This window comes from Mustela lutreola, chromosome 13, assembly GCF_030435805.1.
Source record: "Mustela lutreola isolate mMusLut2 chromosome 13, mMusLut2.pri, whole genome shotgun sequence".
In the NCBI taxonomy this organism is placed as follows: domain Eukaryota; kingdom Metazoa; phylum Chordata; class Mammalia; order Carnivora; family Mustelidae; genus Mustela; species Mustela lutreola.
In genome coordinates this window covers 78,892,678-78,904,564 of record NC_081302.1, presented here as the reverse complement: position 1 = coordinate 78,904,564, position 11,887 = coordinate 78,892,678, and the positions used below count along the sequence as shown (strand labels likewise).

At 43.6% G+C, this 11,887-nt stretch overlaps 1 protein-coding gene and 1 long non-coding RNA gene across 4 annotated transcripts in view; one reads left to right on the top strand and one right to left on the bottom strand.

Annotated features, from left to right (window-relative positions):
- ATP8A2 (ATPase phospholipid transporting 8A2) overlaps positions 1–11,887 on the top strand; it is a 608,051-nt gene that overhangs the window by 545,212 nt on the left and 50,952 nt on the right. Inside the window, exon 34 of the mRNA XM_059144204.1 lies at positions 6,368–6,456. Within this exon, the coding sequence (XP_059000187.1) occupies positions 6,368–6,456 (89 nt within the window). The remainder of the gene's footprint in view (positions 1–6,367; positions 6,457–11,887) is intronic.
- The window catches only part of LOC131813751 (uncharacterized), a 40,512-nt gene that overhangs the window by 18,411 nt on the left and 10,214 nt on the right, over positions 1–11,887 (bottom strand). For all 3 annotated transcript variants that reach the window (XR_009346949.1, XR_009346950.1, XR_009346951.1), the window contains exon 2: positions 1,497–1,669. This is a non-coding gene — a long non-coding RNA (uncharacterized LOC131813751). The remainder of the gene's footprint in view (positions 1–1,496; positions 1,670–11,887) is intronic.

The following is an 11,887-nucleotide window of genomic DNA, read 5'->3' as shown; positions in this document are numbered from 1 at the left end:
GAATCTGGGCAGGGACTGAATATTCTGTTGGTGCACACAGGTGTACTTACAAAGATGTAGACAGTCGTCACAACTCTGAACTAAATCCTTAAGATTTGTGCATTTGAGTGTGTTTAAGTTATAACCCCCCTGCAAGCATTTCTTTATCCTCCTGGAGGTTGAATATACTTTTTCAAGAGCAGAAGGGGATGCTTTTTGAAAAAACCCATATCATGTGACCATGTCAATCACCCACCACTAACTTTTCAGTGTTTCAAAATAGTAGTATCCATTGATAAGGCAATCTTATGCTTCGGTAATAAAATAATAATAATAATAATAATATAATGATGATGAAGCCCACTGTCAAAAATAGACTGTTTGTTATATGTTCTGTTTTGAATGACCCCATGTTTGTAGGAATGATATTTTTAGGTGGTTACTTATCCTCTCCCACCATGGGGCATTTCAGGGGGAGTCTGAGGCAGCAGATTTTTGGGCTGGAGGTTTTAGCTTCAAATCCCCTTTTGTGCAGGTAGACCAGGAAATAACACTGAATTGGCATTTAAATATCAGGATCAGGCATGTGGGGTAGTTTCTGAGTTAGCCCCGGTATGGAGGTGCTTCTGGAATCACTTGGTGGTTTTTCTAAAAATGCATTTGCCTTTACAGAGTGCTTGGTAGGGTAATCTTCAGAGGATGTTCCTTTGAAGACTGCCAAGAGGTGTCTTCCCCATTTCGGTACAACTAAGCTTAAAATTGGCACCAGGTCATTGGCATCTTGTACAGGGGATGAGTGGGCATGCACGACCCCAGGAAAGAAACCCAATTTCAGCCTGAATTTGCATCCTCTCTCCTGTGGCAAGTGAGTGCAGCCGCACTCCTTTGGTTATGGGGCCACGGGAAATTTTTTCCCACTGCACTGTGGAGTCCACACCTGTGAGGTTTCCTCACGCTCCAAGAATTCCTCGTGAGGGATGGATTTGTGTGGCACACCTGCCTCCCAGCCCAGGCTGGGGTCGGGTATGCCGCTCCCAAACATGTCCGCTGTTGCCCTGTCACCCAGAGCAAATAGTGTTCAAACACACACTGGTCCAGGTTTTCTTTTACTTCCATTTTGAACTTGGTGCCCTGGGTTTCTGGTGTTAAATTGAAGTCAGGCTCACACTTGGAGCAAGATGGCATGTCTGCACTTGGAGATATTGTCTCCTGCCCCGGCACAGGCAAGTTGGGGAAGAAGGAAGCTCCTCATTCCTCATGCTGGGGAGAAGGAGTAGGGTTTGGAGCCAAGCAACATGTGTTTGAATGTGGCAGCAAATTTGGGGTGGGGGTGGGGTTTGCAGAGTTAAATTTTCTTCTGCGACATGGGAACTGTGAGGGATTAAATGGGAAGGCCTGGCACTTAGTGATGTGTGAAGAAATCCTAGTCCCTTCTCCCGGCAGCTGAGCTGTCTCCCTTCTCCACGGTCAGTATTGTTTCCCCTGTGCCCCACGCTGGGAGTGCAGACTGCCCTTACCTGGCTCTGGTTCCTTCTGCTTCCTTTTTAAAACTTCTCAGATGCCTGGGTGCCTCAGTCAGTTAAGCGTCTGCATTCAGCTCAGGTCATGGTCCTTGGGTCCTGGATCGAATCCTGCATCAGGCTCCTTGCTCCCCCTCTGCCTCTTCCCCATTCCGGCTTGTGCATCCGCTCTCAAAAAGAAATAAAATCTTTAAAAAATAAAACAAAGCAAAACTTCTCATCTATCACCACTTTCATGGGTGGCTAGACCTGGGCTCATGTGTGTGTGTGTGTGTGATTAGTAGCAGCAGTGAAAGCACTAATCCCTGGTCAATCCCATTGTGGGTGTCCTTGATTAATATCCCTGGTCTAACCTGACTATTGTCCTGAGGAGCTCATTACCATCAGAGAAGCCTCCAGTCCTATCAGGGCTCCCCCTGTTCGTGCCCTAATGTGTCAACTTATTTCATCCACCTGAGCCTCAGGTTACCCACAGTGGGTTCCTATGCATTTGGCACCTGACTGGTTTCAGGTCAGTGTTAGTAAAGATGTGTTAACTGATGGGTACATTCTTCCCAGTAGCACAGCAAGAGGATGCTTTTAAAACCTCAATAGTGTTTAGAAGGGGTGAGGACAGAGGGTAATTTAAGTCACCCAGACCAGCTCAATAAACCTTTTTTTTTTTCTATGCTAAGAAAATAAAAATGTAATTAAATTTAAGTAATTAAAGCTATGGCCTTAAAGTTTTCAGGACTTGGGACCTTGGTCATTCTGTAAAAAATTGTAGAAACCTTTCTGGAGACATGTCTTTAGGTTATATATAAGAAATCTTCTCAGCTCCAAGTTGTAAAAACCAATAACAAAACAATATTTAAAATCTCTGACTTCTGTTCACTTGACAGAGGGCTTCCTATTTCCAACAAAGCAATTCAAAATTCATTGTCCTGACTTCCCTCAGCAGCTAAAATTCCCAGTTTCCTATCTGTTTTAAGTAGTACCTTCTTATAAAGTGTTATTTTTAAATGACCCTGCTCTTTGATCAGTATACCTAGTAGACGATCGAGGACGTAGCCTCATGAGTGTAGCTCGAAGGATTCCACCTTCTGGGGACTGTGCACCACCCTAGGCATGTGGAGCCATGAGCAAAACTCAAGGTCCCCTCTCGGTGCTGCGGCTGGACTGGCCACACCGCCTGGCCCAGAAGCGAGAGGGCTGTCGGTGGAAGGCTGGACTTACAGAGGGAGTTGGGGGATGGAGGGTGGGCTTGAAGTAAATGTTTCTTTCCTGTGAGGAAGACATGTTTCCTGCCATGCCATTTCATGCATCATTCCTGCCCACGCAAGCATGCCCATATGAAAGGAGGTGGTAGTCTCAGGTCCCCCAAAGCCAGGACCACTCATTGTTTTTGAAGTCCCAGAACATGTCTGTGAAAGGTAAAGAAATGCTAGAGCAGGATTCACAAAAATTAGGATCTATATTAATATAGAGATATGTGTATAATGCTTAAGAGTTAAAGACACAATAACCTGCAGGGGATTTCATCAGGACATAGCATCTCAAGTTCAGTTTCCAGATTTGGCCTAATTATGCCGTTCGCTGCTCCCCCCATTGCCATGATAGGTCTATTGTACGAGGTGCCAGGCCCTGGAGGTTTCCTTAGCAGTATGACATGACCTTTCTCCATGTTGACAAATACTAATCCCACTCTCGTTGCTTCACAGAGGCCCACGGTGTGTAGGGACCACCATAGCTTAAGCCGTGTTCTTGGATGTTTCTTTCTTTCTTTCTTTGGTAGCAGCACTACGTGGATATTCTTACACTTGCTACTTCTGATCTTTTCTCATTTCCTTAGGATGAACTTGGTGAGATAAAATCCACGGGGCACAATATACTCACATAGTTTTGAGGTTTAGAATGACTCTTTCAGAAAACCAGCACTCTTGTTTTAGAAAATGAAAGCAAGTCCAATACCAGGGTAGAGTTTGGCTCTTCCCCAGACCTCATTGCTTCTCAGAGTCATCGTGGTCAAGTTTCGAGTACCACGCTGAGCCATATGCCAGAGTTCAGAGACAAGATGGGCATGGTCAGGCATGGGTTTTGGGGTACAGGCGAAGAAGCTGTGGGGACACGCACAGAGACAGAAGCCCTGCTCAGGCGCAGTCAGATGCCCCATCAAGGGCCTCAGTGGTGTGGTCGGACCCCCAGAATGGAAGACAGAAACCAGAGAAAGAGTTGAAGCTTGTATGCCACACTGGGATCAGGGTGAACCCCACCTTTTGCACTTGAAGAGGGCTGCCCTGAGCCCCCTTTGATTTTCAGCCCTACCAACTCCCTTCAAGTGTCCCCAACCCTACATGTGCTTCAGCCCCGCTGCCCGCCTACCCTTGGAAAGCTTTGTACCACTTTGTAATGAGTTCTGGCAAAACCTGTCTATTCCAGCAGAACCACATGGTGAGGTGTCCAGAAAAGCAAACCAAGGAATGTAAAGTGTTCTGCTCTGTCACTTTGGTCCCCTTTCTAAGTAGCCCACTCTTCCAGACCAGCTTGCCAGCTCCATGCTCCTGGCCATGCTCCCTGGAAACCAAACTCCAAGGATTCTAGAAGCCTTGGTCCTTGTTTCTTTCAGTGCAAAGTTATCCCTCCCTCTGTTACTGCCCTAAATTCTCTTTTCAACTCCTTGCCTGATTTAACTTGGCCTTGCAACTCTCTTTCTTAAAACCCTCCACCCAAAACTGACTGTGACTCAGCATTCCAGGAACAAGCAAATCCCATCAAAGGCAGTGCCTGTCCTTCAGCCTTCCTCTTAGAACTGCTCTCCATGCTGCCCCTCTGCAGCTCTGGAAATCCTGTTTATCTTTCTGGACATATCTCACATTCTATCTTCTTTAAGAAGTCTTACCAGCTTTCTAGCATTCTGAAAGCCCGTAAAATGTGATCGTGATCCATATCATATTCCATGGTGTCTAGTGTCCAGATGGCCCCTGACATCAGATGGACTTTCAACTTCACAATCGTTCTACTTTATGATGGCGTGAGAGTGATATGCATTCACTAGAAACCATACTTGGAATTTTGAATTTGGATCTCTTCCTGGGCTAGCAGTACGTGGCACAATCCTCGCTCGTGATGCCGGAGGCTGGCCACTCCCTGCCAACCACATCACCACGAAGGTAGATCACCAACCCACTGACAGCCATTCTGCACCCAGACAGTGCAGTTAGTTAGTGACTAACACACGTGTTAGTCACTTTCAGTGCGGTATTTGATACATTACATGAGATACACAACACTTTATTATATTTTCAGTCCTGTTTTCTGTTTCTTTTTTTATTGAAGTATGGGTGATACACGTTACATTATTTTTAGGTGTATAACGTGGTGATTTGACAAGCCTGTTCATAGTGTAGCTACCCTGTGTCACTGTACTGCACTGTTACTATAGCATTGACTCTATTCCCTCTGCTGTCCACTTCATCCCCATGACTTAGTCATTCCATCACTGCAAGTCCGTACCTTCCACTCCCCTTAGACTGTTTTGCCCATCCCCCACCCACTCTCCCCTCTGGCAACCACCAATTTGCTCTCTGTATTTATGGATTTTTTTTTTCTATTTTTGTTTGTTCATTTGCTTTTTTAGATTCCACATGTAAGCTTTCACTTACGGCCTTTGGTTTTGCTCTATCTTATTTCACTTAGCATAACTTCTAGGCCAGAAATGGCAAAAATATTATTCCTTTTTATGGCTATGTAATATTTCTTGTGTGTGAGTGATTGTGTACGTGTGTACATATACACAATATCCTCTTTCTCCACTCATCTATGGATGAACACTTAGGTTGCTTCCATTTCTTGACTATTGTAAATAAGGCTAAAATAAATAGAAGGGTGCATACACCTTTCAAATTAGTGTTTTGTTTTCTTGGGGTAAATACCCAGTAGTGAAATTACTGGATCAGGATGGTATTTCTATTTTTAATTTTTTGAGGAACCTCTGTGCAGTCTTCCACATCAGTACTATATTATAAAATGGGCAAAAGACTATTTAAAAAAAAAAGATTTTATTTATTTATCTGAGAGAGAATGAGCAGGGAGAACAGCAGAGGGAGAGGGAGAAGCAGACACCCTGCTGAGCCCGACATGGGTCAGGACACTGAGTTCATGACCTGAGCCAAAGGCAGATGCTTGACTGACTGAGCTGTCCAGGGGCCCCAGCAAAAAGCCTATCTTGTAATAGATGGCTTTGCCCAATTATATGATGGCCAGTAGTTTAGGTGTATTGAATGCATTTTTGACTTGGAATATTTTCAGTTTATGTTGGGTTTATTAGGATGTGATCCCATCATAAGTCAAGGATAATCTGTAGATAATACCACACAATAGAGTGTGTGTGTACTTACAACTTTAGTTTCCTTGAGGGCAAAGACGATAACCATCCCTTTTCCTCTTCTGGATGTTGAGAATCACCTTGTCTTGCAGGAAGGTTCTGCTTCCATGAGTGACTGAGCAGTGAAGGAACATGAATTCATAGATAGGCCAAGTAGATGTGAGGAGCCCAGTAAAGTTCATCGGATAGAGGAGTCTGGCTCTAGCTTTCTCTAAAGGAGGGTTTTGATGTCAACATTCTGACTAGACCCTCTATATAAAAGCACTTTATAGACAGAGGGAGACAGTGACATTTTTAAAAATAAAAGGTGCAAAGAGCTGATGGAGATCAACAGGTGCTCACTATGTAAGGTCCCTTTGACATCCGTCTTAGGTGTATGTTTTCACTGTGGTTGAATTTAGTGCTTTCTGTCATTTTTGTGTCATGGAATGTTTCACATTGGTTAAATTACATCTGCTTTTGAAAGAACAAGTATTAACACACGTGTCACTCCTGTTTCTTGCAGGCGACAATGGTCCTGAGCTCTGCACACTTCTGGCTGGGATTATTTCTGGTGCCCACAGCGTGTTTAATGGAAGATGTAGCCTGGAGAGCGTAAGTGAAGGGTGACATAGTCACCCTAAATCTTGCTTATCTGTCCTTGCAGTCACCTGTCATGAACCTGACCATAGGATATTTCATGCTGTAGGATATTCTAAAGGAACAGGTCTTCTGCTATCTGCCAGCGACAGATGTAAAGGATGTTGGGGGTTTGGGTTTCTTGTGGTTTTCTTTTTTTCTTTTAACCTGTGCTTCACCTCGATAGGAGAATATAGACAAAGAGGAGTCCCAAGACAGGCTGTGTGAAGGTCAATAGGTGTGAAGCTTGTACATGATTTTAAAGTAGGGTTTCTAAGTACAGATTCATTCCATCAGGTTTAGGAAGCATAACTCAAAATTCATTTCTCCTTATATAAAAAAATCAATGCCTAAGCAGTTACAATTATAAACTGGCTTTAAATCCTAGACTTAAACGAAAATTGTGTATATGTAAGTCATTTCAAATTAGAAAATAACTTGGAATGAAGTATTCTTCATTTCTCCAATAATTCACAGTAGAACTCCTTCAAATATAATTTATTTTGAGTGTCAGTGTACAGGTCTATGAGAATTAATCACAAAGGTGAAATTATAATGTAGGTTAAGTAGGAAATAATTCATGCTCAGTTTTTGCTTATATGTTCCAGAATACATTATTTCCAAAATATCTTGTGCACAAGGTAAGCTAAGCAACTAAGTTGCAAGATAATGTTAATTTTAATTTCATCCACGAGAAAGAGATGGAAGACTCCAAAAGAGATAATATTGATTTTTGTTTGGGGTAGGCTGATTCCTCCTACAAACAGTTGCCAACTTTCCCTGAAAATTGAGACTCCTTGATTGGTTTTACTTTGGGCAAAGCATAATTATTTTGGGGCCTTGAGGTAGAGAATTGAGACTTTAATCCAAACTTTCCAGGAAAAGACATCAGATTTCATTTTTATCTCCCCCCTTCCTCCCACACTCAATGAGAATTGTTCTTGCCTGACAGTTAAGGATGTTTTTTGAAAAAGTCTTCATTTTGGCATTATCTTGACAACCAGTGATGCCTAATGCAGAGAGAGTGAGGAAGAGAGAGAATTGTATAGCACATATTTGGGGTGCTTTTTTTTTTTTCTCTTCACTAAGTTTTGCAACTATTAGCAAAAATTAAATAATTCTAATTTACTAAATGCCTTGATTTACCAATAGTTCCCTTTTATCTGCTAGAACCATATTCTATAAACAGCTGAATTGGACTCCTTCAAAATGAAATTATTGTAGCCAGGAAAGATGTTTTCTTAATCTAATAAATGCACTGAAACAAAATGCTAGTTCTATTATTTGTTCTTGTAGCACATAGCCCAGTTGTGGCATGCTATATTACCTTGCTAAATTTCTTCAGTTTTACATGACAAGTTAGTTTTAGGTAAATCCAACATGGTACTGGCTACATCAGATCACGTTACAATTTATAGCGATTGAGAATAGAAATGTGACTATGAATCACTCTCAGCCTATTTTAATTCAACTATCTTGATTAACATCCTGAAAAAAAAATGTTTACTGAGTCTCTGTATTTGCCAAGTGAGACTTTAGCAGCAGTATCTTTCTACTCTTTCAAAAAGTGGTTGCAGATTATGATGTCTCTACCTCCTGTCAGTCTTCTGGATCTTTTCCAGTCCATTCCAAGTAAAACTTACCAGTCACCAGTGAAGTAAATTATTCCTTTAAACAGGACTTGTTTTTGGTTTCCCCTAGTACTATAAAACTAGCACCATTTACATTTTAGCAAGGATAAATCCAAGGACACTGCTTCCAGCTCCACCATATGGAAAGAGTGGAAGTCACTTTTTGCCAGAAGCTTGCCAGCCAGGTAGGAGAAGGGACCAGGCACTATGAAGGAGGTGCTGGTCAGGGGCCAGCAGTGGCAGACCCTGGGCATTGTCCTACCTGCTGCCTCCTGCCCAGGACAAGCGCAGAGAAGAGCCCTTCCCAAGAGCAGTGGGCTTTTCTAGCAGCTTTGGGCTGAGCTGGGAAGACTCCTACTCAATTCCGGAGGCACTTACAGAAATGTACTTTTGTCTGGTTTTATTTAGGGAAGCCAGGGAGAATGGACTACATTGGCTCTCCCCGGCAGTATTTGCCCAAAGTACATGCTTAATTTTTAATACACATGTAATGTCTAAATTAGAGTCACCACTGTCCTCAAAGACAAGCATCTGGCCAGCTTATCTGGGAATTTTCCCTGAGATCAGGGGGCCCGGGTTTTATCTTATATTATACTCTCAGCCTGAAATAGATGTTGTTGGGTCCAGTAAATTTCAGAGGCTTCTCCGGGAGGTGGAAGCAGACTCAGAGTTGCTCACCTCTGCCAAGACCACCATCCAGGACTGTGATTTCTCTTTTTTTCTTTTTAAAAGATTTTATTTATTTATTTATTTGACAGACAGAGATCACAAGTAGGTAGAGAGGCAGGCGGGGGGGGGGGGGGGGGGGGGGGAGGGCGGGGGGGAGCGGGGAGGAAGCAGGCTCCCTGCCAAGCAGAGAGCCCGATGTGAGGCTCCATCCCAGGACTCTGGGATCATGACCCGAGCCAAAGGCCGAGGCTTTAACCCACTGAGCCACACAGGTGACCCGTGATTTCTCTTTCTGAGCTTCCACTTCCTACAACATGTTCTGTTTTCCCTTCCTGCACACTGAGCAAAAACATGAACCTGATTGTCCACAGCCACCCTTCATTTGGTTCCAACTGTCAACTCTTTATTGAAACACGATGTGCTCTGGCTCTCCTTGGACGTCCGCGGAGAGTTTGAATGAAGTGAACCAGAATCCCGGGGCCACGAAGGGCCTGTGCCATGACAGCGACATGGGGCCGAGTTCACGGGACGGTTACGTTTTCTCATCTTGCCTTAGACCAATTTTTTTTTTAATTTTTTTATTTTTTCAGTGTTCCAAGTTTCATTGTTTATGCACCCCACCCAGTGCTCCATGCAATACGTGCCCTCCTTAATAGCCACCGCCAGGCTCACCCAACCCTCCACCCTCTCCCCTCGAAAATCCTCAGTTTGTTTCTCAGCCTTGCACCAGTCTTATAGACCTCTTGTCTTGTTTTGAATTTTAGTGGTTAACTACTTTGAAAGAGCTTTTAAATCCCTAGCAGACCCGCAGGCCCACGTTTTCATGTGTCTTTCTAGAAGCGCTTAACAAAGTGAGCTGCTCTCTTTCTGCATTTTCCCCCTTACTTTGTCCAGTCCCTTTCTGCCATTTTAGGACCTAGACTCTTTAGAGTCAGGAAAAAAAAAAAAAAAATAGAAAGAAACTCAGCATGAGGTAATTTAGTCATTTTTTCCATGAAGTCTGTCAGCTTTCTGCTTGAAGATCCATTACTAGACTATCTTAAGTCAGATTTGGACACCATAAAGTAGCTACTCTTTTATCCTGTCAACCATAATTTTCATGAGGGACCAAACTAACACATCTTTTACTGGAATAATTGATTGATTATATGTGATACCTGGCTAGTGAGTATTTTTATGAGGAGCATGAAGTTTAAATTGCCCAGAACTACTTTAATATCCTTTAGCTTACACACTTCCAAAATGTTTACCCATGACAGCATTCTTAGGTAAGCTGCTGTGTACTTATTCTCATTTAGGAGAAATTCATTAGTTGCTTTACAAAAATAATATAAAGCTCAAGGCCACTGAACACAGGAACCAGTCTTCTTTTATCTAACTGTATCTCTTATGCTTTACCCATCAACTCACAATATGTTCAGCAATTCCAGAATGACTTCATTTCCTTATTATAATCCCAGATAGGCAGTTAAATGGAAATAAAAGGTAGTACAAAATTTCTGTATACAAATGAGTCTTGATATTTTTGTAAAAAAAAAAAAACTTTCTACCTACAATAAGTTCATGTGAAGCACACCGTATTTACATTTTCATCCACATTTAGAATTTAATGTCTCCTTCTGACTTGCTACTTTTCCATGCAAAAAAAAAGAGTCAAAAAGAAAAAGCTTCCAGGGGCGGGGCGGGAGGGGGATGAAAATCTAAGCCAATCCGCTTATTTTATTTTTTTTTTTTTAAGATTTTATTTATTTATTTGACAGAGAGAAATCACAAGTAGTCGGAGAGGCAGGCAGAGAGAGAGAGGAGGAAGCAGGCTCCCTGCTGAGCAGAGAGCCCGATGCGGGACTCGATCCCAGGACCCTGAGATCATGACCTGAGCCAAAGGCAGTGGCCTAATCCACTGAGCCACCCAGGTGCCCCCCAATCTGCTTATTTTAAAAGTCCCTTCTAACCTGGAGTTATCCTGGAAGCTCCCCAACGCTCTTGCACTCTGACAGTGGCCAAGCAGCCCCACCCACCTTGCCCCTTCTGTAGTCAGTTTCTTGACGCGGGTTAGATGGAGCAGCCCTGGGCCGCTGGGGATAAGCCGCTCCTGGATAATGGGGCCCACTCGGTCACAGCTGTGGCTGAGTAAGCCAAACCCCAGCTCCTGGTGAGACCTAAATTGCATGCCAGTGGCTAATGCTCAAAGACTGTCTTTTCACAGGTGGACTTTGATGGGGGGATCATTTATCTAATTAAGGCTTTATTAGATAGAGGCTGCTGAGAAAGTGGTTTTGCACCACTAACATTGCTTCTACCCCAGTGCGCACAGAGAAGGACTCACAGAATCGTCCCCAGCATCGCCACCCAGTGTTCTCAAATAGTGATCAAGTTTCCAGGCTAGCCTGTGGGAGCTCGCCTCGTGGAAATACTATGAAATTGTTGAGTAACTCTTGGACACAGATGAGTTTCATCCACTGAGAACATGCGCAGTGCCTGGTGATCATTTCCTTCTGAGGTGATTTTATGAATGAGCCCACACCAGCAGCTTCGATGCAGTGGGCCAGATTCTCTCTCCCTTGGCCTAAGGTATAGATTTCCAGGGCCCTGCACCCACGGGCCCAGCCTCCCTGTCCCTAGCCTATTTCTTTTCTTTTTCTTTTTCTTTTTTTTTGGGCATACAGTATTCCTTGTTTTTGCACCACACCCAGTGCTTCATGCAATCCGTGTTTAGCCTATTTCTTGATGATGCCCTTGTCACCCAGCCCAGAAGAGAACTCTGAGGGCTGTTCCAGAGGTTGGGGAGCCCCACTTGCTCTGTGTGGGGAGAAAGAGGAATGAGGGGAAGACAGTGGTGAAGCGAGGAGGGCCCTGAAACCGAGCACACACACAGCCTCAGGACCGGCACGCATGTCCTTCTGGGGCCTGGGAAATCAACCCAGCAGGGTGAATCCCGCTGGAGTGTGGCTTGCAACTCGGGTTGTCTTGGTACCATTCTAGCCCCATGAGCCCATGAGATGAAAGTTGGGGGCACAGCATATTCAGTAATACGGAACAGTGTAAAATTTTTGCCTGTCTCCTGCAAAACGTTAAATGTTTTCTCATTTCTTGTTTAAATTAAAATT